Source organism: Phyllopteryx taeniolatus, chromosome 15 (genome assembly GCF_024500385.1).
Source record: "Phyllopteryx taeniolatus isolate TA_2022b chromosome 15, UOR_Ptae_1.2, whole genome shotgun sequence".
Classification (NCBI taxonomy): domain Eukaryota; kingdom Metazoa; phylum Chordata; class Actinopteri; order Syngnathiformes; family Syngnathidae; genus Phyllopteryx; species Phyllopteryx taeniolatus.
Genome location: NC_084516.1, coordinates 5,457,177 through 5,484,937, shown reverse-complemented (window position 1 = coordinate 5,484,937; position 27,761 = coordinate 5,457,177). Strand labels below are relative to the sequence as shown.

The following is a 27,761-nucleotide window of genomic DNA, read 5'->3' as shown; positions in this document are numbered from 1 at the left end:
TACTGCTGATTTTAGAGATCTTTGTATTGATACTCTACACAAGCATGACTACAAAGCAGCGATCAAATCAATCAATAGCTGTTTTAATATAACATCTCCCCCCCCGTTCGTCTCAATTTGACAGACGATGAGCATTTACAGCGCTAGATGCAAACTCGCCGAACTGTGTATTCCATAAGAGCTGGCCAACCGTGCTCCCCTCAAGCGTGGCTCCGTAAATGATTGTTGTGGCTGCGAGGTGGACATGTTGTGGCTGCTTCCTTCGCATCCACAGGGGAACAGGGGGAGTCATTGCTTGCTTTCAGCAGCTGGCTGGTCTTGAGGAGGAGGGGTGGGGGTGGCGGTGGTGCTGGTGGTGCTGGTGGAGGGTGTGCCATACTTGCTCCTCGTTGCCCCGCCATTATACGTGGTTGACCTATTTCACTGGCTCGGAGGGAGAAAGGCGAAATCACAGGCTGACAGCGGTCCCCTGGTGGGTGGAGGTGTGTGTGTGATTCCCTAATGCAGTCACACACACACACACGGTTCCCTACTACCCAAGCGGCTCTAACACATGCATTAACAGGTGTGATGTATTTTCATCCTTCTCCTCCATCTTTGATATATACAATGTTGTAATAACTGTCTCTGGCGTTACTGAGGCCCTGTAATATCTCACATTTTACAGCTAGTGGTACATGAAAGCCCAACTGCCAAAGTACGGTTCAGTTGTATTTAACTTTGAAACTCAATACATTTGCATTCAATCATTAAGGACTGTTGTTTTTTTTTTTTTTAAATATCTATTCAGGTATTTTTATATTTAAGTACCAACGGGCTCATTACACTACTATATCTTTAGTGTTAGTCAATTTACCAATTTAAAGAAGGAAAGAGGCTCCAGCACGCCCGCGACCCTTGTGAGGATAAGCGGTACGGAAGATGAATGAATGAACAACAACAACAACAAAAAAGCACACCACATTGAACACATCATTCAACACTCGAACACAAAAAACAATAATGGCAAATTTGACATTCAGACATACTTGATTATATAACTGTTGCACCCATACAGCAGAGAAAGGACAGGGCAACCGGGCAGGAATTAAGTAATTTGTCGTTATAATAAAATAGTTGCCAAAACACTGCTATGAGGTTTGTGGTTAATTTCGACACATTAGTTTTTCCACCAAGGTCCCGTCCGCTGGATCTGGTGGGTTACTGCCATTGACTGGCGACCAATCCGGGGTGTACCCTCCATTTCGTCCAAAGTCACCTATGTTAGGCTCCAGTTTCCCGTGACCCAAATGAGGACAATCACTGTCAAATGCATGGATGGATTTTTTTGTTATTGTTTTTGTTTACACATGACTAAACATGACAGATGTTTGCATCTGTGGGCGCATTTGTTATCGAATGATGACCTGTGTGAATACAAGCGTGAATGCACCTGGAGTGTACACTGCATTCAAGGAGCCAATGGCTGCAGGCTTCTTCTGTACGTTGTCCTTGTGTAGTCTGCATCTGGTTTCTGCCACTCCAATTTGCAACAACATGCCATGCATCCATTTATGTTTGTTTTTTCCCCCCCACACTTATAGTCTTTGCCCCCATAGAAATTACAAGCATATCAGCAGAATGTGATCCCAAGTGCTCACTAATGTAGCCTATCAGCGATAAAGAATGCTATTCGTGAGCTGCCATACATCTGGGAGTGATAGGGGAATAGTCCAGATATATGCAGAGTCGGTAAAAGTACTCACACTCTGTACTTTAGTAGTATTACAGATACTTGTGTTTTCAAAAAAGAAACAGACTGGTAAAAGTAGAATTTCTGATTGAACTCCTGAACTTGTGTAAAAGAAAAAAGTACACAACGGACTCTGAAATGTACTGAAGTGCAAAAGTAAAAACAAATGTTTAATGCCAATTATATAAGATCACAACGTCGTTTATTATTATTTTTAAACAAGGCATATATTCTTTATCCTCTGTGAAGAAAGAAAAATTTTACTGCTGTTTACTGATAAGCTGTGGCCTTCTATGTGCTGTTTATCTGTATTTACAGTATATATTATACTGTCTCCAGCTGGTGAAGGTGCTCACACCAGAAGGAGCAGCACAATGTCCATTGAAGCCAAAAATGTGGCAAAAATGATTCATTCTTTTACATTCTATTTAATTACGTAATTACTGTTTTTCTAAAGTACAATATTATGTTATATTTTTATTATGTGATGTGGGCTGATATGGGTAAATACTATTCCGATTCATTTCAATGGGAAAAGATGTGTGTTGAGTTTACGAGTAGGGCTACAAAACGAATAAAGTTGTATCTCAGGGCAGCAGTAGTGTACTCAAGTAAAGAACAGATGAAAGGTGAAAAATCTACTATGTATTTATACTCCATCACTCGCCACCATTGGATATATCTGATGCTACGAAAGCTCTGAACAGTTTCTGAATATGAATTCCTGCTTCTCCCGGTGTCTGTTACACTGGGAAGAATTGTCGCGCATTCGTCAGCGATCATGTAGCCTTCCACCGAAACGCGTTGGTATCAGCCAGCAGCAGCCTCAACAGAAGCGACTTGGCTTTGCACGAATGCCGTTGATCTGCCAGTTGACTGAATGAGGGCGCCAATGAGAACATGATAGCCTATTTAACGTGATACAGCAGCTGTATGGTCCTTTGCAAGGTGCTGCTCAAAGCCTTTTGTTGTTTGGACTCAAGCGAAAATGCAACATTTATTTTTTTTTGGTCACATGCACATACTCACGGGGAAAATAGAATCGAATCAAAATAACTTGACAAATAAGTTAAACGATGTTAGGCTGCTGCTAAGGCTGCAGCTTTCGCAGATATTTAGAATCGATTTGATGATGATTTCACCATTGATTAAAGAACAAGGAAATGTGCAAAATGTGAGGAGCAAGTGTTATTTTCGTCCACTTGAGGCTGCTTACGAGTGACCCAACTTTTTTTTCAAGATGGGTGCTGTCACTCCGATGATTTTTTTATTTATTTTATTTTTTGCCTTGAGTTGCAAGCATTTTCTTAAGCTACGTTTGCTCAATGGTGGCAGCAAACTTCAAAACAAGCAGCAGTTTGGCAAATAGTTGAAGATTTTTTTTTCCTCAACAAAGGCGCACGCTGTTTATTAGCATTCCCAGTTCAAATTTCAACATGAAACGGAAAGAATTACACGTCATCACATAAGACTGTTAGCTTAATGCTACTACACAATGGAAAATGCTATAGATGGGCTAAAGAAACTAGCATTAATGTTGCGACCTTTGGACAATAGATATTTGAACACAAATGGTGCAGCAATACTTGTAGAAGGACAATATAACACTACTACTATAGAATATATGGCTTTTGTTTATCCTCTGCGAAAAATGACTAATATTATTACAGCTTACTGACTCACTCTTTTTCGTGTATTATGTATGTCTGTATTTTACTGCCCCATCATGGCTGAGGCATGAACACCAGAAGGGGTCTAATATCAATGGCCACGGAAGCGTAAAATTATGATGCACAAATTGTTAAATTCTTTACATTCTGTTTAATTAACTGTACATTTTAGAAAGTCCAATACTGTAGAGTGCTATTTTCTATATTAACAAAACACGTTTAAAAAAAATTGGGAAAGATGATTTGGGTTGCGAGTGTTTCAGTCATGGCACCACTGTACTTCATTTTTTTTTTTTGTACAGCTTCTTACTAAACTAAACAAAATGTTGAAGTGAAGCCCACGGGCCTTTAAACATGACATCAAGGGTAGCAACAATGTTGTTATAATTTATGGGCAAGAGAGGTAAAAAATTGTTGATTACAGGCTGTAATCGGGACCCGCGTGGTTGCAAATTAAACCTCTAAAACAGTTACGGGCTTAGAGGAGTGTTTAAAAGGCCGTCTGATGTGATAGCAAGTTATCAGCTGTACTTTTTCTCCCCGCAGCCGTCTGCGGAGAACCTTGGCATCGAGGCGACAAATTTAACTGGTGGACCGCTGCGGCGTTTCGCTTTGGTTGCGAGTCGAGAATTAGCGTGTTTTACAACAGTGGCGCGCTTATGCAACACTGTTGAGATGTAAACGCCGTTAAAGCCCCACCCATATCTAACACTGGAGCTGTTAGGGCTCCAAGCCACGTAATGAATTGCCGGAAAAGCGGATAGACTTTGGTGATTCGTGTGTCTGTAATGTCTTGTGTTTGTGTGTGAACGTGTGTGTTTGTCAGTGTGAGTGTGTGTGTGTGTGCGTGCGCGTGTGTGCAACATAAGCCTGAGGGCCAGATAAACAGTCATGTCTATTAGGTGCTATTGCGGCTGTAGTCTTGTTTTTATCAGCGCCATTAGGGCTCTCTGTGTGTGTGTGTGTGTGTGTGCGTGTGTGTGTGTGTGTGTGTGTGTGTGTGCGTGTGCGCGCCCGCGCCCTTTCATATATCACCTCCTGCTCCCCATCATCTGATCCCGAGGCTAAGATTTATGAATCTGCATTACATCTGCCTTGTCACATGAATTCAGCCATCACACATGCACAGCCACACGCTCTACTGCACACACACACACACACACACACACACACACACACACACACACAGAAATAATATTCTATAATATGGTACTCTATTAAAACATTGCATTATATACCCGAACATACAGCAATGACATAATAGAATGTAAAGAAAACCGTTTTTGCCACATTTTAATTCAGTGGATTTTGTGATGCTCCTTCTAGTGTGTGCGACTTGGCCACCAGGGGGCAGTCGAATACAGACATAAAGACACACACAAAGAGTTTTACTACTGACTTAGTAAGCTACAATAATATTAGTAATTTTTTCACAAAGGATACAGAATACATGCACATGAGTATTAGTATATATTGTCTCTCTGTGCTGCTCCACCATTTTTGTCCAAATATCCGTTGCTCAAAGGGTTCTAATACCGCAACATGATGCTATTTGATAGCCCATCTATGTCGCTTTTGTATTGTTTGTTAGCATTAAGATTCACTGACTTATCAAAAGCAAAGCTATGTGGTTGTTTTAAATACACAACACGTACTTCTCTTTTTTGTACGGGGTTAGGGTCACTGCCACTGCTCGTATCGGTGTATTTTGATAATATTTTGGTGTATTCGGTGTCTCCGATCTGCACTGCATTGGCAGTTATGCGTTATGTATTATATTTTTGATCCGGAATTCAAAGAGGCCCGATTCTAATCTGAGGATATGCGATTCCATTTCTTTTTTTGTTTGTTTGTTTACATGGTGCACATCCTGATTATGCCAAATGGGAGCAAAAAAAAGAGAGAGAAAAAAAAAAGACAATCGTGTCACTTGAACCAAGCAGTGTAAATTCAGCCCGAGGAGCATGTCAGGGTGCTTTATGGGGGACTTTGTTGGGTGTCCTTGACATGAAGTGCTGCTGTGTATTTTTGCATGAGTGCTGCGTGGGTGTACTTCCTTGTGGGTCTTTATGTTTGAAGTTTACTGTACAATGTGGTGTGGGTGCTCCTTTTCACCCAAGGAAAGTAGTCTGCTGTCATTCGGGCTCTTAAATGCGAGCATCAGCCGTTCGAGGCTGCCTCGTGTGAAAAAATTATTACTTCTGTGTGCTTAACATGGTGTGTATAATATTATGCAATGATTAATGCGTCACCAAATAGAAGCTGACGACGGAGCCTTTGGCGAGTGTGATGAGGCTAATGCACTGGGAGGTAAAGGCAGGCAAATAAGTACATGAGGTCATAAAGCAAAGGGAAAGAGGGATGAATGTTGAGGGTGGAGTGGGCGGGGCCAAGTGTCAAAAGGGATTTGGCGCAAGCCCGTGTGACAAGAGAAGAAGCAGCGCTCCTGTTATGGTTTTCTCTCTGTGAATTATCAGGCCTCATGTTGTCATTTGACCCAGAAAATGAATCAGTAATTTGGGATAAATTAAATTACTTGACTAATCAGCCCTCTCCGGGTGGACGGATTTGGCAAAATGCTTGTGAATCCTAACCAGAGGATGTCTAAAATCTTTTTTAAATTACTTTGTGTAAACTTAATAATTTAATAAACTTGATAATCTTTTTTTTTTTTTTAAGCAGACAAGAACCATACAGCCTACAACTTTGACGAGGTGGTAAACCGATTTTATGTAAGTTGGCAGCGTCAGGCAGCGTGGCTTCAGTTTGAATGGTTATCTCCTGCTTTCAAGCTGTTTATTAGTCATTTTAATAAACAATTAGTAAACTCACTGTGTAAAATATCAACGTTTATATATGGAAATGTGACCCATGTTCTCCTGCTGATTGCTAAAGAACTTAAATAGCTAGAAACAAACTTTACTTTTCCGGTAAAAGAGGAGAGTCTACTTTACTTTTATATTAATATTCTGTAAGTCAAAATGGGGAACGCTGCTTTAAAAACTGCTTTCAGCGAATGAATTAATATAGGCAATTATAAAAATGTTTGGGGCGTCAAAAAGTCATAGTTTTAGTCTATAGTCTATCCACAGCTGGTCCACCAATACAAGGAGATCCAGGGTCATCGTGCTAGTGACGTAGTCGTTGTTTTCTTGAGTAACATTATCACAATTATGACGTTACTTTAAATTTGGTTGCTTTTCCATTCGCCCACTGCCTGGCACCAACATCTGGATGCCCGCTGTTCCGAGCCAATTAGCCAAAGTACAGTCATCGCGTCAAAGTACAGGGAGCACAGCGAGGAGCTTAGAGAGTGTGACAGACGCGTCCCCTCCTCATCCTCCCCACCAAAAAAATTAAAAACTCCCTCCACTCCACTCCACTCCACGGCCCACCGGTCAGTACCGGGTTGAACCTGACTTGTGCCGGTCTAAAAAGGACGTCGTAACGACGCAGAGTGAAGTCAAGCGGGGTTCTGGTGGATGTGCGACAGTCAGCGAGCGTAAAGGTAGCAAGCACCAAAAACCCGGCGTGGAGTTAATTGGGAATTCTGTTGTGTTTGAGTGGCTTCTGTGGAAGGTGTGAGGTAAGCCCCCACACTCCCCCGCCTCTTCACCTACATCCTCTCCTCCGCTCTCCCACCGACTCCGTTCGGAGAGTACCGTAAATTAGTCCCGGGTGGTGACACGGTGCTTGCTGGGTAATTTGGACAATGGGCCGTTTGACAGCTCATCCATCACGGCTACAGCGCCCCGGGGAGCCACTACTCCTCCTGAGCTTTTTCCCCTCCCCTCCTCTCCTCTCCTCTCCTTTACTTTTTCTTTTTGTCCCTTCATTTGCCCTGACCGAGCGACTCGCTAAGTAGCGGCATCATTCTCCAATCACCCACCGAAATAGCTTTTCATCCGTGAGGGGAAAAGGGGAGTTCCTGAAGACGCCAGAGAGAAAGCTCCTAATTGAGAAAGCGGAAAATATAGGAACTTGATCAAAAAGTAAGCAGGCGATTCAAATATTTGTATCTAGATTCATTTAAAAACAATTCTGAAGCCACCAGAAGGATGAAGAGTAGAACAGCTAACAATTCATCCCCATAGGAAACAATAAACGTCTCCATCTGTAAAATGTTATTAACTGTACAGACAATTTCTTTTTTTTGACAATTTTCCCTTCTTGTAAATTATTTTTTTCCCTTCTTCTATTCATGTAATTTTTGTTCTTTCCGCAACGCCATAAGAAGCCACAAGGATTGCGACAAGGTCCTGGCTAATAGCATAGTGGCAATTGGTGTCAAGGAAGTACTTATCGTTAAAAGGACAATATGCATGTTTTCAGACTGCTAGCAATATTTGAATGTAGCCTCATTAACTTTTGTTGCTAACCGTTCTTAAATAATCCGATCAAGAAACTATAATGGTCTCCTTTTGTGTGTGTCTGTGGACAATGAGTGGAGTTATGAGTTTAAATAAATTAAAGGTGAAACATTTCTGTGTCCATTTTTAGGTTTCACCCCCAAAAAAAAAAAATATGACAACTGCTTTATTCTCATAAAATTCTGCCCTTAATCTCTTTAAATGAGCACTGGGCATTGCTTTAAATCGGATCGGACATTCGCAACTATTCAGTCACACGCCGTCTTTGCTGCTTTTACGGCTTCGAGGGCATCCGAAGGCACGACGCGTCGACTTTTGAGATTGGCATGGCGCTCTGACCTTGCTCCTCCCGGCACCGGGACGCCACTTAAACAGTCAGACAACGGCCAAGGCCTGGCGCGAAGCTGGCAAGCGGCACCTGCTCGCCGCCAGAGTGCGGCCAGACAGGGCGGAGTGAAGGTCAGGGACGGGGATCAGACGGAACATGTAAGCAACGGCCATGACGGATGTGCGAGGAACGGTGGGTACGCTGGAAGAGTTGAAAATAAGCCACAGAGATGAGGCTGGGGTTTTAAATTGGTTTTCTACGTATAGGTCCTTATTTTCGCTCGGTTTGCTTGCAGGGTTAGGATTCGTTGCATATTCTCGTGTGTATCGAACGGGGAAATGTCCACAAAGTTCAGCGCTATGTTGCAGTCCAGCAACAATAAAAACGCATACATTTTAGCGTAAACAAAAGATTAATTTGAAAACAACTGGTACATAGGTTCAAAGATGTCACAAATGTCTTTGAAGTTTCCAAAAATGTACACGATCGGTTCAATGAAGACTAAATTGTCTTTGGTTGTAAAAACAGTTTCAATGAACTGTGGTCTTTGTGTAAACATGCATGTTGATGTTTACGACAACACGTTTAAAGAAGACAAAATGGTCTTTATTCCCAGAAACGGGAAACAAAATTGTCTTTGATGCTCGGGAAAACGCGCACATTTGCTTCAGTCAAGACTAAATTGTCTTTGTTGTTTACAAAAACACGTAAGTTCGGTTCTATGAAGACTGAATTGTCTTTTAAGAAAGCACACGTTTGATAACTAAGACGAAATTGTCTTGTTTACAAAAACACATTCGACAAAGACAATGTTGTCTTTGATGTTCTTCAAAACAGGTTCAACAATTTCTGAATGGTCTTTGAATTTTCGAAAACGTACATACATTTATCAAATTGTCTTTATGAAAACAGGTTTATTTGATTGTTACGAAAACGCACATTGCATTTTATCAAGCTTAAACTGTCTTTGTTGTTTATGAAAACGCGGTATTGTAGGTACATCCAAGACTGAGATGTCTTTGGTCTTTACAAAAACATGCACACAAATTATCTTTGATGTTTACGAAAGCTTACACGCTAATTTCGGTGAAGACTAAATTCTCTTTGAAGTGTACAAAACAGGGTCAACGGAGAAAAGCATGTTTTTGATGTTCATGAAAACAGTTTCAGCGAATACGAAACTGTCTTTGATGTTTTTCAAAACCGTACATTTTGGTTCAATGAAAGACTAAATTGTCCTTAATGTTTAGGAATACAGGTGCCATGAAGACTTTATTGTCTGAGAGTCCAGCGGAGGGCTCAATTGTTTCCCCAATAATTAAGATCGGTCCCATTAATCCACATCCTTGTATTAGTAGAAGAACCTTTGGTTTCTTTTGAAATTTAAGCAGACTCCCTTTTGGGTCATCGCTCGTTGCCCCACGGTGGCGCATCTGTGAAACGACTGGCATGTTTACCCAGCGAGCGTCTGACAGTTAACTCAGAAGATCGTCCTGTTTGTCTTGAGATGGCGGGCTTCCCCTGGAGAGGAAATATGAGCGAGTCAGGCGCGCTTGAAAGGATGGCGGGTGGAGTTGCGGGCTTCTGATGGGGTCGCCGGCCCCTAACAGGAATCAATAAATCGGCGCGCTGCAGCCAAGCGTTAGCCGCGGCCCTGCAGATAAAGCGTGCATATACACATTGGTGGTTATGAAGCACTCAGCCGCAAATGGATGGAGTAGAAGTAAGCCGGCGCTTATTTACCTTCTTCTGGTGGAGCTCGGCGTTAAAGACGACGGCGGCGCTGATCGATCGGCGCTCGCGGAGGATGAACGGGTCTTTACTTAATCCAATACTAACAAGCATCGACCCGCAGAAAGTCGTTACCATTGATTTATTTTCACTCAATATAATGGGGAGGTGTGCTCCGGGCCAATTTATAGTCAGGGTTGATTGACAGTCTATTTATGCCGCTTCACTTGACATGACAGGTGAGTGGTTTATTATTCTGCTTGACCACTCAGCTGTAAAGCACCTCACGCTCTTCTCCATCGCCGCATATCAAAACATTGCCTAGTAAAGCCCCCTCCCTGTTGTCTTCTTAACCACCCAGGCGGTCGCTCTATTGTCTTTTACAGTAAACCGTCACTGTTCATGGGGCGGATAGGGACCGAGCCCTGCCGCGAATAATGGGGGGAAAAAAACGCCGCATCTAAAAATGTTCATGCTCTGATACCTTGACTTACAAGTTTGACTCTTATTTAATCGTATCAGTTATCCCCATTAAAATGAATTGAAATGCCATTAATCCGTTCTAGCCCCCCCTAAACTTAGCACTCTGTGTTGTATAAACCACAAAGAAATGTAATAAAAGAGAACTTTAAAAAATATGGTGGTGCCTTGAGATACGAGTGCCTCCACATATGAGTCTTTCAAGATATGAGCCATCGTTCGACCAATTTTTTTGTTTTGTTTGTTTTGACTTATGAGCCAGATTTGACTGTTTTTTTGGCAGCAGCTCAACTCACTTCACAACAACAACAATACAATACAATTAATGACAATTTATTCCCACTCCCAATAAAAGTTTACTGTCAAACTAAACATAAAACAAAGACACTTTGTCTATTTAGAACAACCCTAAAGCTTAGCCTTTCAGTCCACTCGCTTAATGCTAATGTTAACTACTATTTACTGTATGTTGTGGTACTTTAACCCTTTGAGCAACAGATTGAACCCAAACGGTGCAGCAACACATGAAAACAGACAGTATAACAATACTCACAGGCATATATTCTTTATCCTCTGCATAGAACAACTAATATTAGTGCCGTACTGATGAGCTGAGAGAGACGTTGAGGTGCCTCAATAAACAATTTATCAGTTTATCTATCTTACGCTACAGCCAGGTGGCCAAGGTGGACGCATCAGAAGGAGCAGCACATTTGACATTCAATTGATGTAGTGTGACAAAACTGTTTATTTTCAATTCCATTTAACTATGCAAGTAGTGTATTCTTTAATACAGGACAATATTATCGAGTGCTGTTTTCTTCATTAAAATACACAAGTGCATCGACAACTATAGCTGTCCTTACATGCGAGGGCATTACAATAAGTTAGTTGCTCCATTCACGCGACAGTGTAGCTGAAGCTCGCAACACAAAGCAAAAAAATAATAATTACCAAGCGTTGGCTCATAACCGAAACTCGTGAAAAGATATATCTGTAATTCTATCCACTGTAATTAATAAACTATAAATATACCACAAACTGATCCCCAAAAAGTTTATAATTTAAAACCCTTCTTACATTATCCTTAAAAACAAATGGCTTACAAACGATTAGATTAAAAAAACAAAAAAACACAAAAAAAAAAGCACCAAAATTGTGTGTGTACGTGTTGAAGACTTTCTGTAACTTCTACTAACAATACAGGCTAAACTTAGCTCTTCCCCATAAGACAAAGATCTTACTGTCTCAGTCGAGATGCACAACAATACTTTCTTGACACCAATTACTACTTTCCTTTTAGCCAGGTCTTTGGCGGCATCTTACAGAAAGCCCCAAAAATACACAAATAGGTCTGTTTTTCAGCAAATAGCTGCCAATAGGTTCCACCGAAAAGTAGGGGAATTTGTGAAAAGCGAGCCACGAATTGGTGGGTGTTCACAACTACGACGCAAAGGCAGGCAAATTTATGTCGGCCTCCCTCCCCACTCCTGTGCCATCTTCGTCGGCACAGTAAATCTGCTTGAGGATGCACAGGATATATGGAGAACTTATCTGGCACGGGAAGTGTCACAGCCCCGACATTCAGACTGTGTTATCACAAGACATTCTCACACACGCACACACAATAGAATATATATATATATATATATATATATATATATATGATCTGCAAGAAACACCCGCATACATATCTCACTTTAAGTATGCAGCAACACGTGTAATAGAGTAATGGGATTTATGATGTACAGTGCATGTGCAGTATATACGTGGGAGCACATTTGTAAGTCAAGCATGGAATTCATCTTGGTTTTTGGATAATTATAGCAATAATTAAGTAAAATGATGTATCTACTGTTTGTAGTACACTGTAGGTACCATAGGTATGTGTATTGGTGTATATACTGTACGTGATTAGTTTTTCTATATACGTTGTGTGTATGTATATATATCTGTGTCTATATACGGTATGTATGAAAAAGCAAACATAAGTATTTAAACTTATGTTATACATTGGATCTAAAAGGTCTACACAACCCATGGTAGATTTCATGCCTTGGAAATTTGTTTGTGCCCTTCTCCTGACTGATACCCGACTATGAAATGTCAGGAAAAGCCTACTAGAACGACTGAACTTATATCAACCTGATCAGTTGCACTTAGGAATCACAATATTAGGTACATCTAATTGCATTCAATACAAGAGCTGTATCCGAATGAATAATTTAACAATGTTAATTAAATGTGACATTAACAGTCTTCTCGTCTTTTGCCCGCTTATGTAGCAACTCTCAGCATGACGCCGTGCACCTCAAACCACAAGCTCAATTATAAACCTATTGTTATGTGGATACCATTTTGAGAGTTTCACTCAAAATTTTGTATAATTGTTTTAGCAAAAGCAGCTGTTGTATTGGATCTAATTAGACTGCACCAAATGAAATGAATGTCAATCAGTTTTCATTCCTGCGCTTTTTATACCCTCAATTGAATGCTTCAGCCCTTATGATTTGCAGAGGTGGCCATTGTGCTAACTAATGATCTTGTGGCAGTCTCCCAAACCCTGGTCTTTTTTTCTTCCCCCCCCCCCCCCCCCCCCCCCTTCTTCACTCACAGAAGAGACCTCTTAAAACATTTTTAAATTGGCCCATTTCATGAAAAATGAAGGAGCTCTGTTACCACGAGTCAAACTGACCTGTTTTTGGGTCTTGAAAAGTGCATAACGGACGACGACGTTAATGCAGACTGGATGTCTTAAAGGGGACATTTATGGAAAATTTGACTTTATAATAGCTTGTAAACAAAAAGTCAGGTCTCTACCCACCTATCACATGTAAAATTAAACAACTTTGTGAGCTCCTTATATCCCAGAGTGTGTGAGTGAGTAACCCCTTGGAAATTCTGTGTCATAACAGTGCAGAACATTTACATAATCGCACCCCCACACAGAGTTTCTCCGCCCATGACTTGACTTTTTGGAAAGAAGAAATATAGTACTCCTTCAAATTTTACATTATCCTGTAATGACATCATTAAATAGAATGTAAATAATTGAACAGTTTTGCCACAGTTTTTGGCAAAATGGACATTGTTCTCTTCGGGTGTGTGCACCTTGGCACGCCACCTGGGAGCAGAATAAAACAGTCGCAGTTTTACTTGCTCTTTGCAGACGATGAAGAATATATGCCTGTAAGTATTGTTATAATTAACCGTCTCCGCCATTTGTGTTCAAATATCCAATGCTTAAAGGGTTACAACACAGCGAAACCGTTGCTATTCGTTAGTCTCCCTATGACGTTCTACAACGTTTGTCACCATTACACTACGTACTTTGTTCACATCTGTTCACACGTTAATATTCCTTTTTAAGCTCAACCTACATCCCATTGTGCGAGTCTCGCGTCTTCGCTGCACCTCATATCTCCTCTGCCCGTGAGCGTGTTTTAATATGTAATGATGGCAGTGTTGGGAGCCCGCGTTTGGCTTTGATTCGCCTGTGTCCACGCTGTCATCCTTTTAATAGCGCTACACTCCGGCTGCTCGGGGAGGCAACAACGCGGCGCCGCTGCCAAGACGAGCTCCCAAAGCTCTTGTCCACTCCCACGTGGTCGACATGGCTCGCTTTAATTCCCTTTTCTTCCTCATTCTTTCTGTAACAAGGCAGAAGGCCAAACTCGTTTAAGGGCGGCGTACTATTAATTGTCCCCATCTTCAAAAATGACAGCGATACAGGCTTGATTATCCATTTTAACAAATATTCCCTTTGCCTCCTAAATTATTCCCTAATATGACTTCCAGTGGGAATTAGCAAAACTCACCCTAATTACAGCATAAAACAATGGGAATAAAAATTTAAAAAAAAAAAGTGCTGCGAGGACACGTTTCATTAAAATTTTAAAGCCTCAATATAAAGACAATTTTCCAGCGCAGTGATTCAAATCAAGGCACATAATTACTAATACTTAATACAAGAACCCATATTGCATTTTAATCAGACAGAACAGACTCAAGAAACAAATGGGAGGAAATTACTTTCAAATGCTGAGATGCTTAGAAGTGGTGTTCATTGATCCCTCTCTCCCCCTCTCTCTCTCTCTCTCTCTCTTGCTCTCTCTCTCTCTTCTATATATATATATATATATATATATACATATATATATATATTTTATAATATAATTAGCATAATGTTAACAAGCCAAACTCCATAGACTGGCTGAACTAAAAGCATGAGTTTTGCAACCGTTTAAGCGACACATATTTGAACAAAAACGATGGCGTAACACACGTAGACAGACAGTATAACAATATACTGTACACTATTCTTTATCCTCTACGAAGAATGACTAATATTCCTGTGGCTTACTGAGGAGCAGTATGATGAGCTCCATGTATAACTGTATGTAATGTACTGCCCGCAGGGTGGCCCCGGCATGTACACCAGAAGGAGCAGCAAAATCTCCATTGACTAGAAGGACAGTCACGTCTAATGTAAAAATTCTCTCACCGAGGATGTTGAAGAATTAGAATATCTGTGAGCAAGTTTGGCACTTTCGTGCGCGCTATCGTGGTTGCCTCAGATCTCTGCCGCATCGCAGCGCGACACAGCGAAAGCACCAGGAAGGAGCGGTGAGAGAGAGAGAGAGAGAGAGAGAGAGAGAGTGAGAGAGCGAGATGGGGAGATAACGGCAATGGCGGGTGAAAGACGACTAACACCATCTTTAATGAGTTTCCGTCGACTCCGGCTCTCGCCTCTTTTCTGGGTCAGGGTCCCCTGGCTCAGCACGTGGGCTGACTGAGGACCGCGGAGAAAGCCGGGGGCCCGGTGGGCATCTACGTCGGCGTCAAGTGGAGGGAAATAAAAGCAACAGATGAAATTCGAGAGCGTGCAAATGAGGCGCTGTGCTGAAATGGTCAGAGGTCCCCCCCGGTTGCATTTGAAAAGTATTTTGATGGCAAGTCACTAGTTCACTTGCCACTCAGTGACTGTGAATGGTTGTCTGCCTCTCTAACTTTTGAGTGCATCAACTCCCAAGGTTTCCGAATTACAAGCCGTGACTGCTGCACAAGTGGGGGGGAAAAAATGGAGCAATTATGGTCCTGTAATGCCCTCGCACGTGGGCAAGGAGAGCCAAAGTCGCCAATGGAACTTTCAGGCGTTTACTGAACAGGACAAACGGTCGAACACACACATCCAAAATGGGAACGCTTGCAAGGACTCCAGCCGAGTCTAGCTCCTGATGTCATTCACGAGACAACGCCCCTTAAAGAAACACCAACACTCCACATCCAACACGCGAATACTAGAGTACGTACAATAGTTCCACTTTACAATGCAGTGCAATTTATTTTTATTTAAAGAATGGTGGTGGGTTTTTTTTGGGCGGGGGGCTGGAACACATTAATGGGTTGGTGATGAAGTGCTGCCTCCACAAGTGAAAATACAGTCCATGCTTTTACTGTCTTGTGTGTGTTTAGCAGTTTGCACTTTTTTTTTAGACTGCAGTTTCAACTAGTAGTTCATTCTACTCTCCGTTGGCCCCACGATGGAGGGGGCGGGGTGCGCAGTGGCTCATTTGCATAAGACTGGACCGCCCCCTTAAAAAAGGCCAAGTTCAGCAACGTTAAAAAAAAATGGTATGAATAAGATGCTATGGTATGTTCAGAGGTCACTTCAGGTTGCATGTAATTCAGCGCAGATTGACAGCAAAGTAAACAAGACGCCTCAACCGCCCACCCTAACCCCCCTGGTGGGGATGGCCTCGGTCACCCTCCCCCCTCAACCGCCCCCTCGCCTCGCTCGCCTTTTCATTTCCCAGCAATCATCTCGGGGGGTGGGGTGGGGTGGGGGGTCCGTGGCAGGTATGGAGGCAGCGATAACATTAGAGAGACATCACAGGGAGATATCTGGCCGAGAGAGAGATTATTCAGCGCCGCAAAGGCAACCTCTGTCAGACATCAAGGCTCCGGCGTGTCCGCACAGGACAAGGGAGGTGGGGGACACAAGGGCACGGACGAATTACTGATGCACTGATAAACTCCTTTTTTTGTTTTTTTGTCTTCCCCGTCTCCCTTTCGAATGCAATCGGTGTATGCGACAACGATCAAGTAAAAACTGAAGAAGTTTAGCATTCAGACGCTATCAAAACAACCTGTCATAGGGATGTGCCACAAAACTACTTACTAGCGTAGTAGTACGCTACAGCACTAGTTGCAATGAGTAGTGGACATATAGTAAGCGAACAGATAATATTTTGTTTGTCTTCAGCCTGAAGTAGCATGCTGTGTGGAGTTTATGTTGTCCCCGCGCTTGTGTGGGTTTTCTTCAGGTAATCGGGCTCCCTCCCGCATTCCAAACACATGCATGTTGGCCTCATTGAATGTGAGGTTGAATGGTTGTTGATCTGTCGCGTCGTTGTCGGGCAGAAACCTCGCATCTACAAAATCACTACTTTGCAAGAAATTTAACAACAACAAAAAAAAACCCACCTTCTTCCTTGAAACAGGACATCGTTCAAGTCGGTATTACACCTTAAATTGCTTTCATATACCATTCCGCACCAACATCAACACAATGCACCTCAAAATCATGCTGAATCGCTAATTGAATATGCAAAAAAAAAAAAAAAATCTTCAATTTAATATGCTGTCATTGTTTCAAATAGTAGGACATATCGCCGTCCACATCTGCACACATGCTGACCACACAAAAAGCCTTAAATTGCTGCTGCGCCAAAATTGTCCAAATTTGGTACATTTAATATTTCTTCACAAATCCGTACAATTGGTCAGTCTCCACGTGTGTTATTTTCACAAATTATTGACTAAAGTGTTGAAAATGTCTTGGCTTCTTTGATTATGCAATGTTAATGGATCAACAAATATGCTGTTTTTTTTTGGGGGGGGGGGCTTCCTGAAAAGTCATGGTTTTGGAGATATGAGGTTTCCGGCCGATACCAGCGCTTTAATACTTCACCAAAGCAAACAACTGTGGTTACATCATTTTCTCAATCTTAAGATTTTAGAGCTATGATGCAATAAATAAAACGAGCTGACAAAGCAGTGTAAGAAAATGGATCGATGTTCACAAGTGATCATTTTTAGGCCAATTGCACAACATGAATTTTGTCCTAGTAAATTGTTTCTTTTTGACTATGGGTCGTTGTCATGCAAAAATGTGAGATTCTGAAGGTTTTTCTTGGACCTGGATTGTAAATCCAGCTCATAGCTCCGGTTCCAGTTGGGTATGGTGCAAACATATTCCTCAGGTCTTCCCGTATGAAACGTTTTGGGCAAAAAAGTGCTGTGTCAACCTGTGTGCCCTAAATGGTCCCTTCATTCTATCCAGGTTGTTGCCCAGTTTGTCCTCCCGTCCCCTTCTGGTGTATTATTGATATCTTACCAGATCGGCGGTAAGAATCGAACAGTTCTGGAGGTGACAAACAAGGGGGACAAATAGGGGTTTCTCCTCCTCCTCTTCTAAGGAGAAATTCCTCGTGCTCCCCTGTGCGTGGATTTGGGTGTTTTGCCACTGTGAGCGCTCACTCGTTCGTGTTTGCGGCGGCGCGCGCACGATTCAAGACGCGGAGATGAAAGGGAGTTGTAATTACAGGGAAGCGTATCTGTCGACTGCAGAAGTAATGGAGGATTGGCACAAAGTGGGCCAGGAGCCTCAGGTCATTAGATCTTCTGTGCGTGTGTGGGGGCCAGTGAGACAAAAAGCATAGCGAAGGAGAGCGGAACGGAAAGCGGGCGACTGACTCAGATCAGTTTCTAACGGCAGTTCATCTGAGTCCACCTCCGAACTCAGAAATGTGGTGAAATGCATACAACTTTAATCATTTCCCTAACTGTTCATGCGATAATATAAAGAATGGGAATGATAAACATAATTATCGGCAATTTTGTTCATCCTGTCAAATTTGAATGGCCATAATCTATATATCAGCTGTTGTTGTCACTTAGTCTAAGGCGGGGATTCTCAAACATTTTGCTTCCCGGGACCCCTTACAGGGGTAGAAATATTTCCAAGGACCCCTTCATAATCCTCATGCGAATGAAACATAATTAATTCATATGCTCCCGTGAATCCCATGGGAATTATACATTTTGTTGATGCCCCTTTAACGTAGATTCCTAGTTGCATCTAAACATATTAGACATTTTTGAAAATAATTGCTAGAAACAGAACTACTCAGTACTGAGTTGTGGAGAGCGTCAATCTGTTTTGCACCATTTCAGTTTTCCGAATAGCTTTTAGCTCTGAGCTTCAGCCTCTCTCATCTCATGCTTCCTTTTCCCCTTTCACCCCAGTGGACGACGACTTCATAGGTCTCAGCGAGCTGCCGGAAACCTTCCCCTCCGACCCGCCCGAGCCGCTGCCCGTGTTCCTGATGGAGCCCGAAGAGGCCTACATCGTCAAGAACAAGCCCGTCAACCTGTACTGCAAGGCCACGCCCGCCACGCAGATCTACTTCAAGTGCAACAGCGAGTGGGTGCACCAGAAGGAGCACACGGTGGAGGAGCGCGTGGACGAGAACTCTGGTGAGGAGAAACGTCTCCGATGCACAACGCAAGCCACTGACATCTCCTCTCTCAGGGCGTCAATCAAAAGTGAACGTTATCTTCGTAAAAGCAGAAGGTTTGCTGCAGTGCTAGTATTGAGTAATCGCCAGCTATTCGTGTGAAATAGACCCCGAACCCTGCTGCGATAGCGAAAAAACGCAAGTAGTTTACCCCCCTCCGAAAGACGTTCACAATTGCCTGTTTTAATACAGTGGTGCCTTGAGATTCGACGTTGTTTTGTTCCGTGAGGAAGCTCCTAACCTCAAACACTCTCAAGTCATCTTTCCCTATTGAAATTGAAATGAATGCGAAATAATGGAAAGACCATTCAATCGTTCCAGCCTCCCAAAAAACTACAAATGTTTGTCTTTTTAAATAGCACACTATAACATTAAACGTCATAAAAACATACAGTAGTGACAATTGAATAGAATGTATGAAATTACAGTGGACTCCCTCATACTCGCAGTTCAGCAACCAGTGAATTCACCTATTCGCAGATTTAAAAACAAATCAATAAATAAAATAAATCCACCATTTATTGGTGGTTTATCCCTGCTTATTCAGTAATTTCCCTGTCGACGTTTTGCTCCACCCTTTGTGTTCACATATCCATTGCTTAAAGGCTTATAACGCTGCGACACAGGTTATTCGTTAGCATTATCTTAGCATTAAGCTAAACAGACTGTCAGTAAACTTCAACTTGGTGTGGCAATAAACAACATTGAAACCTCTTTTATTTGTTGCTTGTTGTGCAGTGAGTCGAGTTCACTGCCACCATACAGTGTTCTTACCGCAATTTTTTTATTCGTAAGTCAAAGTAAACAAATCGGCCGAACAACGGCTCCCCTCCCGAGCAACTCGTAAGTCTGGTCAATCGTATCTCAAAGTACAACTGTAGATGAGTTTATCAGCGTATAGCTAACGATAGATTCCACATAAAAAATGTGAATAGGTGATTTCTTGACTAGTGAATGACAAATATGCAGCGGATTACTGTTTTATTAGATTTTGATGAGACACCACGGGGGTAGAGTGGTGCGAACGACTGGTAGGTACACCCTCCCATCTTCGCTTGCATTTGAAGAGAAAGGAATCTCCACTAAGGTTATTTCTTCCCACTGAATTCTCAGCCCCCGAAGGCACCGGCGCTATTACACCTAACATCGCAGGCACTGATTGGCTACATTCAGCCTGCTGTATTGGAAATTGAGTTTTTTTTTCTCTCCCCCACAGGTACAAATCATTTCACGTTTAGCGCGTTTTCATCTAGCTGTTTACTCCCGTTCCCCGTCACACACACATTCATACACCGCTGCTGCACTGTGGCCGTATAAATATGTTTGAAGCCGTAACGCAGACCCCGAAAAGCAGATTTAAAAAGTGTGTTGCAGCCCGCATGAAAATCAAAAGCGTATTGAAGTTTCACCCTTTTGGCCTGAGATGTTACTTCGGCATTTTGTTTTGCTTATTGTTACTGCAAAGAAGGCGTTTGAAGGTTGCCGTGTTTCTTTGGCCCTTTGTGTCAAAGGGTTTGCGCTAAAAGCATCAACACAGAAAAACAGCCCACGCGTCGCCACACCGAGACCACAGCAGCCCAAGGCCCACGGGCTACTTCCGCCATGGATTTTCATTCATTTATGCTCTTTACCCCCACCCTGCAAACACACACAAACACACGCACATTTATTGCCTAACGTTAAAGTTGGCACACGCATTACAAAGACGAGTATGAATTTAGGCTGAAACTGCCTCCGATTTTACGTCAAACGGAACTATTTTCCCAAGAAATGAGAATCACTTCACCTCAAATATGCATTTTAAAAGTAAGACGAGAGCGCAGACCTCTGCCAAGGTGGAGCGATGGTTGGTTGTGTTCCACTCCAGTCCTTGTAGGTACCACTGTTTGGGCCATTCTACTGAATTTTTTTTTTTACGAAGCAAAGTGTCCTGCACATTTATCTGATATTAACTCATTCACAGCTGTGGACGTTTATATTCAACAACTGGAAACCAACCGTTTATTGCCACCGACAAATATATTTGTCAAGGAAAATTTTTCAACTGGTACTCGTGGAAGATGGTCTTTGAAATGTAGGTTTGTAAACCATTGTAGTGACTAACACATCTCTGTAGATGGCGGCGTTGCATTGCTTTGGATTTGAGAGCAGCACAGCCTTTGAGCAGAAGATAATGAATCGGAGGTGAATCTCTCTGCTTGTCATGTCGCTTATGGGGGGAGAGAAATGCCAAGACGGAAATCGGACGATTTCAGGCACCTCACACTCGATCAGAGTATGTACGTATATGTATGGTGTAAACAGAGTATGTGTCACTGTAGGTAGTAGAAAGTGTGTGCCATGATCATGAAAGCCACTAATATTGTGGGCGTTAATTATGCTCTCCATTGTGTATAATTGATTGTTGATTAATCATGTCTCGTAGCTAGACTAATGACTAAACCAATTGTGTGTACTAGTTAAAATGTGTGACTTTCAACACAAGATACTACTAAAGTTACTACCTCTGATGGTTTGTGATGAAGCCGAACGTAACTTCAGGTCAGTAGCTGGGATAATATAGCTGGCAGAAATTGGATCTTTCCCTTTTTGTGCTCCTCTCTCTCGTGCGCTCTTTTTCCGTGTCTCACTTTCATGTCGGCAGCAACTGGTGATGTTCTGAAAACAAGGACAAGACGGGAGACATGCACAGTATATGTTAACTTACCACATACAAGCGACCGAAGCCGCTTCATCCAGATGATTCACAAACACACTCCTATTTATGTACAAGATCTTTGAATACGAAGAATTTATGCTCAAATGTGAGTTGTTGACATGAAAAAAAAGCAAATTATCAAATGTGTTCTTGACATTCTACAGATATGAGAAACCTTTGAAATGCGGCGCTGCAGACTAATTGCTCAAGCGAGCTAGCCACCAAGTCAAGAATACAACAGAAGGTTCAATGTCAAAGCAGGATGATGAATGGACCAGACTAGAAAAGATAATAAGATGGCATTTTTCAAACAAAAACTTATGTAAAAGTTTTTTTAATAATTGTGCTCCAAGCAAGTCAAAGCTTTTTTTTCCCTCTCCTTGCTTACTATGGATCTAATCCAAAGAAATAAATCCTCCTCAGACTTTGCAGCAATACACGGCATGCTTCCAACGGACTCATCAAACAAACGCATAATTTTATGATTTTTGTATTGTGAATCTTTTTAAATAGAGCCAGACCCTGATAGCAACAATGAAATATGAACAAAAAGGACTGAGCTTGTTTTCAGCTTCGTTTCATTTTTTTTCTGAGCTAAAATCCTTAAAATGAACTCTGCTCCAATTCAAGAAATACAAAAAGATGACAGTAGGAATATAGTACATGTTTTGGGGTGATAGTTTTCCATTCAAAGTAGTATGAGTGCGGGAAACTGCGAAAAACAACATCGAAGGAGGACAAGGTTCTCCTGTGTTTACTCTCTATTGTAAAGCAACTTATTTTATCCAAGATGACACTGAGGGCACCAAGAAACCTGAGTGCTGCAGCAAAAGTGGAGACTGGACTATCATATTGCGGCATCGTGCATCAGTCGAAACGAGACAAGCTAACAAGCGTCAGCAGTAGAGGGAGAGTCTCCTCTATTCACTTTCCACAGTAAAGAGACTAATTCTATCCAAGACGAGACTGAGGGCAGCAAGTAAACGGAGCGGTGCAGCCAAATGGAGACTGTGGATTATCATACTGTAACATCAGGCATCAGTGGGAAGGGAACACGCTAGCAAATGCCAACGTGGAGGAGTAGGAGGCTCTCCTGTATTCACTCTCCACATGAAAGACTAATTTTATCCGAGAAGAGACTGAGGGCAGCAAGAGAACAGAGCGCTGACAGACTTTGGCATATGACACTGCAGCATCATGCATCAGTCAGAATGAGACGTCAGCAACAGAAAAGGCAAGGGTTTCCTCTAATTTTATCTGACGTGAGACTCTAGGGCAGCAAGTAAGCGGAACGCTGCAGCCAAGTGGAGACTGTGGATTGTCAAACATCAGCATCAGTCGGAAAGGAACACGCAAACAAATGTCAGTATGGAGGAGTAGGAGGATCGTCTGTATTTACACTCCTTTGTTAAGTCTCACTTTATTCGAGACGAGACTGCGGGTGATAAGAAGACGAGGCGGTGCAGCAAAGTGGAGAATATGGAGTGTACAGTAATAGCACAGCATCACTGCAAATAAAAACACAGCCAGGCAATTGTGTCTTGAAATATGCCGGGGCTGCCGGTCCCGCCTCTCGGGGGGCCACTGCCCTACGTCAAAGACGACCCGAAATAATACAGCCGCAGCCAAACACGTCTTTGGAGACCAAATGACCAGACAGAATACGCTCAACTTAGTGGACGCCAGTGGGCAAAGTCGCCATACATCATGTCTGATCCAAGCTAGTAATTGTCTTCTTTTCTGCCTGTCAGCGGCTCTCGACGGTATTAACATTGCCTGTGATTTAAAATGCAATTTCACGGCGGGGAGTGTTCATGACCCGTGTTTGAGCGGGTTACCATGGCGAAGGGTGTGATTTTTAAATTGGTTCGGGGAGTTGCAATGATGGGACTTACTTGTTGTTTGTTAAGCAATTAGTGTCGAGGCTGTGGTCCCCTTTTTTTTTTTTTTTTTTCTGTGTGTGTTTGCCAGTGAATAAAGAAACCCACGGTGACCTCGGAGGGCCTTTAAAAACACGGGGACCACGCGACAGCCACACTGATGACAACTGTGAGGAAATGAAGAACAGTGGTGCCTTGAGATACGAGCGTAGTTTGTTCCGTGACCGCCACGCTCTTAACTCACAACACTTGTATCGCAAATTGTTTGAGATTTCTCCGTTGAAATGAATGGAAATCCTATTTATCGGTTTCAGCCAAACCGCCAAAAAGCAACAAAAATTATTGTAATGTGTGAGGAGAAGTAACACTCCATAATATTTAACTTTATAAAAACACACAGAAACCATCCATTTTCTGTACCGCATATCCTCACTATTTGTCACATTGCATCAATGATTATTTATTATGAATCTCACTTGAGCTCTAGGCAGTCCCTGTCTTGTCTCACCAGCCAATCAGATTGCAGCGGGGCGAGTCCTTCCGAGAACACAATTGGTACGGCTGAGCTCATTAGTACGGCACTAATATTTCGTTCTTCACAGAGGGCAACAAATATATGACTTGGAGTACTGTTATGTATATTGTCTGTCTACATGTTGTTGCTTAACCAATTGTGATCAAGCTCTTGCTTAAATGGCATTGGCATAGATTCTAAGTAATGTTAGCATGAAGCTAGCTTAAAGCCTCTTTTTTGGATTAAATATTCACCATTTCCCAAACTGCTGCTTATTGTATGTGAAGTCTGTCGAGGTCACAGCCACCATAGAGCGCTTGTATCTCAAGTCCGTGCTCCCAAGTCAAGGCAAAAAAAAGAAATTGTCCGAACAAAAGCTCGTATCGCAAAACTCATAGGTCTGGTCACTTGTACGTATCTCAAAGCACTACTGTATTTGGATTTATGAATTGTCACCTGCAAAATTGACTCATTCACTGTCCGCCATTTTCAAAGCAGTTATTTTTGTTGCTGTGATGTACTCAACCAAACGGTGCTGGATTTATTGTCTGTGCAGTATTTTTTTCAGGATTGAATGCCTCACCTGCATCTCGCTGTATGGCCCTATTGTACAGCATGTTTTTTTTTTATCCTGGTTCTGTAACATAAAATGGGTCAGTTCCACGCAATGACTTCCATCACCTAAGCACAATGCGGTGACTATTTTGCATTCTCCGAGAACATGTGATTGCATTGCGATCAGCACCCAGGTAACACGAGACAACAGAGCGCAAAGTACATTAACATTTTTGACAGAATGAACTCATTCATGCGCGGGAAAGTGCTGTTTTGTTGTGTAACAAGGGAGGCAATTTGTGTCTGAGAACATGGTGAGCATACATCACTCAATAGTGAAGCATGATATGTGTCATGGGGGAGGTAGCAAGGAGGGGAAGTACAAAGCATACATTCAGATGAGATAGTCTTGGCAAGAAAATGTGCTGAATGTTGCTCTTAAGGATACCTACAGGGAAATTGTACTTTTACATTTCTAATAGAGTGGTACCTTGATTTGCAAGTGTAATTCATTCCGTGATCACATTCATAACTAAAATCACTCGTAGTACGAATTAACTGTTGCCATTGAGGCGAATGGAAATGCCAGTAATTCATTCCAGCACCCCCAAAAACACCAAAATTATTATTTTTTTAAAAGTTTTTTTAATAAGTAAAATAGCACTCGATACAATTATGTATAATAGCAAGAAAAAAACTTTTGCAACATTTTTTCTTTAAGTCAATGGATGTTGTGCTGTTCCTTCTGGTATGTGTGACTTGACCACCAGGGGCGGTATAATTCCTACATGTATACATATTGTTGCTAAAGTGTGTATCCTGGTGAAGATTTATGTATTTTAGGGGTCGCTAGCAATTCCCCCACAAAATCACTCAGAAGCGCCCCCCAGTTCAACTGATCGACACAAAACTGTGTGGACATGTCTGTCATAAGACGAACGAAGAAGCTTCAATGACCCATGCACGAAATTGAACAGGAAGTGGTCCATTTTGGAAAAATCTCAAGGTTCATACTTTGACTAACTCGCAAATGCGCTTAAGTGAGACTCAATCAGAAGCAGCTATCCTCAATAGATGGGTTACATTGCAAAGCTATGTTTTTAAATCACTTTGAGGCCTTGCCGTGGAAAAAAAAAAAAAAAAAAAGGGTGTGAGCAGTTTGCTAGACGTTTTCCTGTATCTCAAAGCGATCAAATGTGAGCAGCAGGCTCAGCAAAGTAACATGAAGACATCGGATGAAGTCAGCAGGCTTATTTCAGAGACCGGCTCTTCTACTCGACTGATCCTTCGGATACCTTTTTAAAATAAAACACATCAGGAAGCATTTCATGCGACTGTAGTATGGCCCACCAAGTCACGAGTGACTCCTGATGTCCACGTGGAGCTTGTCGTTATCGCCGACAATCAAATGACTTTCTAAGCAAATCTAAATTGAATAGTTGAGTCACCACTGTAGCGCACCCGCTTACTCATATGAATCCATGCGTGGTTGTTATTGTGCATCCTTCATTGGTGTGAGGTAAAAAACACTTAGTTACTATACTTTCCTGTTTTGTGCTAGCCTAAAAACCAACAGCTTCCAGCGTGAGAGAATTATCAAATAAAAAAACATCCAGGTAAAGGGTATTTTTTTCAGTTATCGTACATTGTATTGTACATTGACTTTTTTGAACCGAGTCATCAAAATGGCTATTTCATAGGCATGCCCCGATCACATTATTTTTACACCCGAGTCACTTGATTTTGAGTATCGAAGCTACCGGGTCCCGATCCGATACCTGGGCAATGCATTAAGAAGCAAATAAAATTAAATTAAAAAAAAAAAAAAAAAAAAAAAGTGAAAACACATTAAATTGTCTTTTTTTCTTTATTTTTCTGCCAATTTCGCTCTACCACTTAAACTCCAAACCTTACATTGTGTAATGTAAAACGAAGCTATGGCTTTTCCATCGGGCAATACATTTGTCCCTCAGGACTTTTTTGGGTGGATTTGTGACCTTTAAAAATTAGAGACAAAAATGACATGATCGGCCCCGATTTCTGGTAACGTGATCAGATCGGGACAGCACGTATTTTATATAACATTAGCGAAATAGCATAAAGTCGTTTTTAACTTACTGTCAGAATACCAATAAAAAATAGCAATGCACTTGTTCAAATTTAATTTTATTTAAAAAAAATTTTTTTTAATGTATGTGTAGATTTTCAGTCATCCGGGTCATGATAATCCACAAAGGTTGAATTTTTGTTGTTGTTGTTGTTGTTTTCCAAAAACATGTAAAAATGACTTAGGCAATTATGCTATTAGGCTAATGATATTTGTTAATTATTAATTGAATAATTTTACTTACTTACATTTAAGTCTTACCCCCCCCCCCCCCCACTTAGTTGACTTATTATTGTTATACTGTTTTTTTGACATGTATCTGTACCGTTACTTACGTAGAGTGGGAGTACGTTTGCCACCTCTGCTATCCTCCGAGCACTCAGGTCTGCTCCTCCGCCATGCCGTGTCCTCGCTGTAAATTTTACATGAGCGCTAAGTTGTGCGGGATGCGACTGTAAGAACCGAACAAGGCGTGTGTGTGAAGGCGCTGAACCCGAACTAAAATGGCATGTTCATTTTCAAAAGCAGCCACTCTCTTGCTTTTCCCCCTCCCCCTCCAGTCTGCCAGAAACTCAAGACGCATCAGGAACCCGAGCGTAGATCAACGGATATAAAACAGTCATAGCTGAGCTCAAATAGTCCATAATTATTCTTATTCCCACTGCACTACATTAGGAGTCTCGCAGTGTGCCAGAACGATTTCCTTGTGCGTCAAGATGTGTTCTGAACGAGATTTACGGCACAGATTAGGGTTCTGATTGAGTTAACCATGAGTCACAAGTGTGTATTATGATGTCACGTCAAAACAGGGTCCCTTCGGAGTGCTAAACAAGACGGGTACGGGGAACAAGTGTCTCACTTGCATCACAATTTCAATCTTATTTATAGAAATTAAAAATGAGCTCCATAAATTGAGCTCCACTCCTACAAGGTTTTCTTTTTTTGTTCCGCACAGTTGGCAAAGATCGTTCCGCAGATGTGTGTGAATACAGCTGTTCTTAAAGCAACAGACCTCTCCATGTTATGCGCCAAAGGATCGTTTTCAAGGAACCTATTGAGTAAATCAAAGCGTTCCCATGAGACTTTGGCAAAAATGTGCGCTATTTTTTTTTAC

At 41.9% G+C, this 27,761-nt stretch overlaps 1 protein-coding gene and 1 long non-coding RNA gene across 6 annotated transcripts in view; one reads left to right on the top strand and one right to left on the bottom strand.

Annotated features, from left to right (window-relative positions):
- unc5cb (unc-5 netrin receptor Cb) overlaps positions 1–27,761 on the top strand; it is a 173,380-nt gene that overhangs the window by 96,221 nt on the left and 49,398 nt on the right. For 4 of the 5 annotated variants that reach the window (XM_061799611.1, XM_061799608.1, XM_061799609.1 and 1 more), the window contains one exon: positions 18,622–18,852. In XM_061799611.1, coding sequence (XP_061655595.1) covers positions 18,622–18,852 — 231 coding nt within the window. Of the gene's footprint in view, positions 1–15,320; positions 15,617–18,621; positions 18,853–27,761 lie in introns of those variants that run through there. The other variant, XM_061799613.1, reaches the window with a different exon arrangement.
- Positions 104–27,650, bottom strand: LOC133490063 (uncharacterized). The gene is made up of 3 exons (XR_009792097.1): positions 26,983–27,650; positions 21,398–21,551; positions 104–423 (listed from the first exon to the last, which is right to left on the bottom strand). It is a non-coding gene; the product is annotated as an uncharacterized LOC133490063 (long non-coding RNA).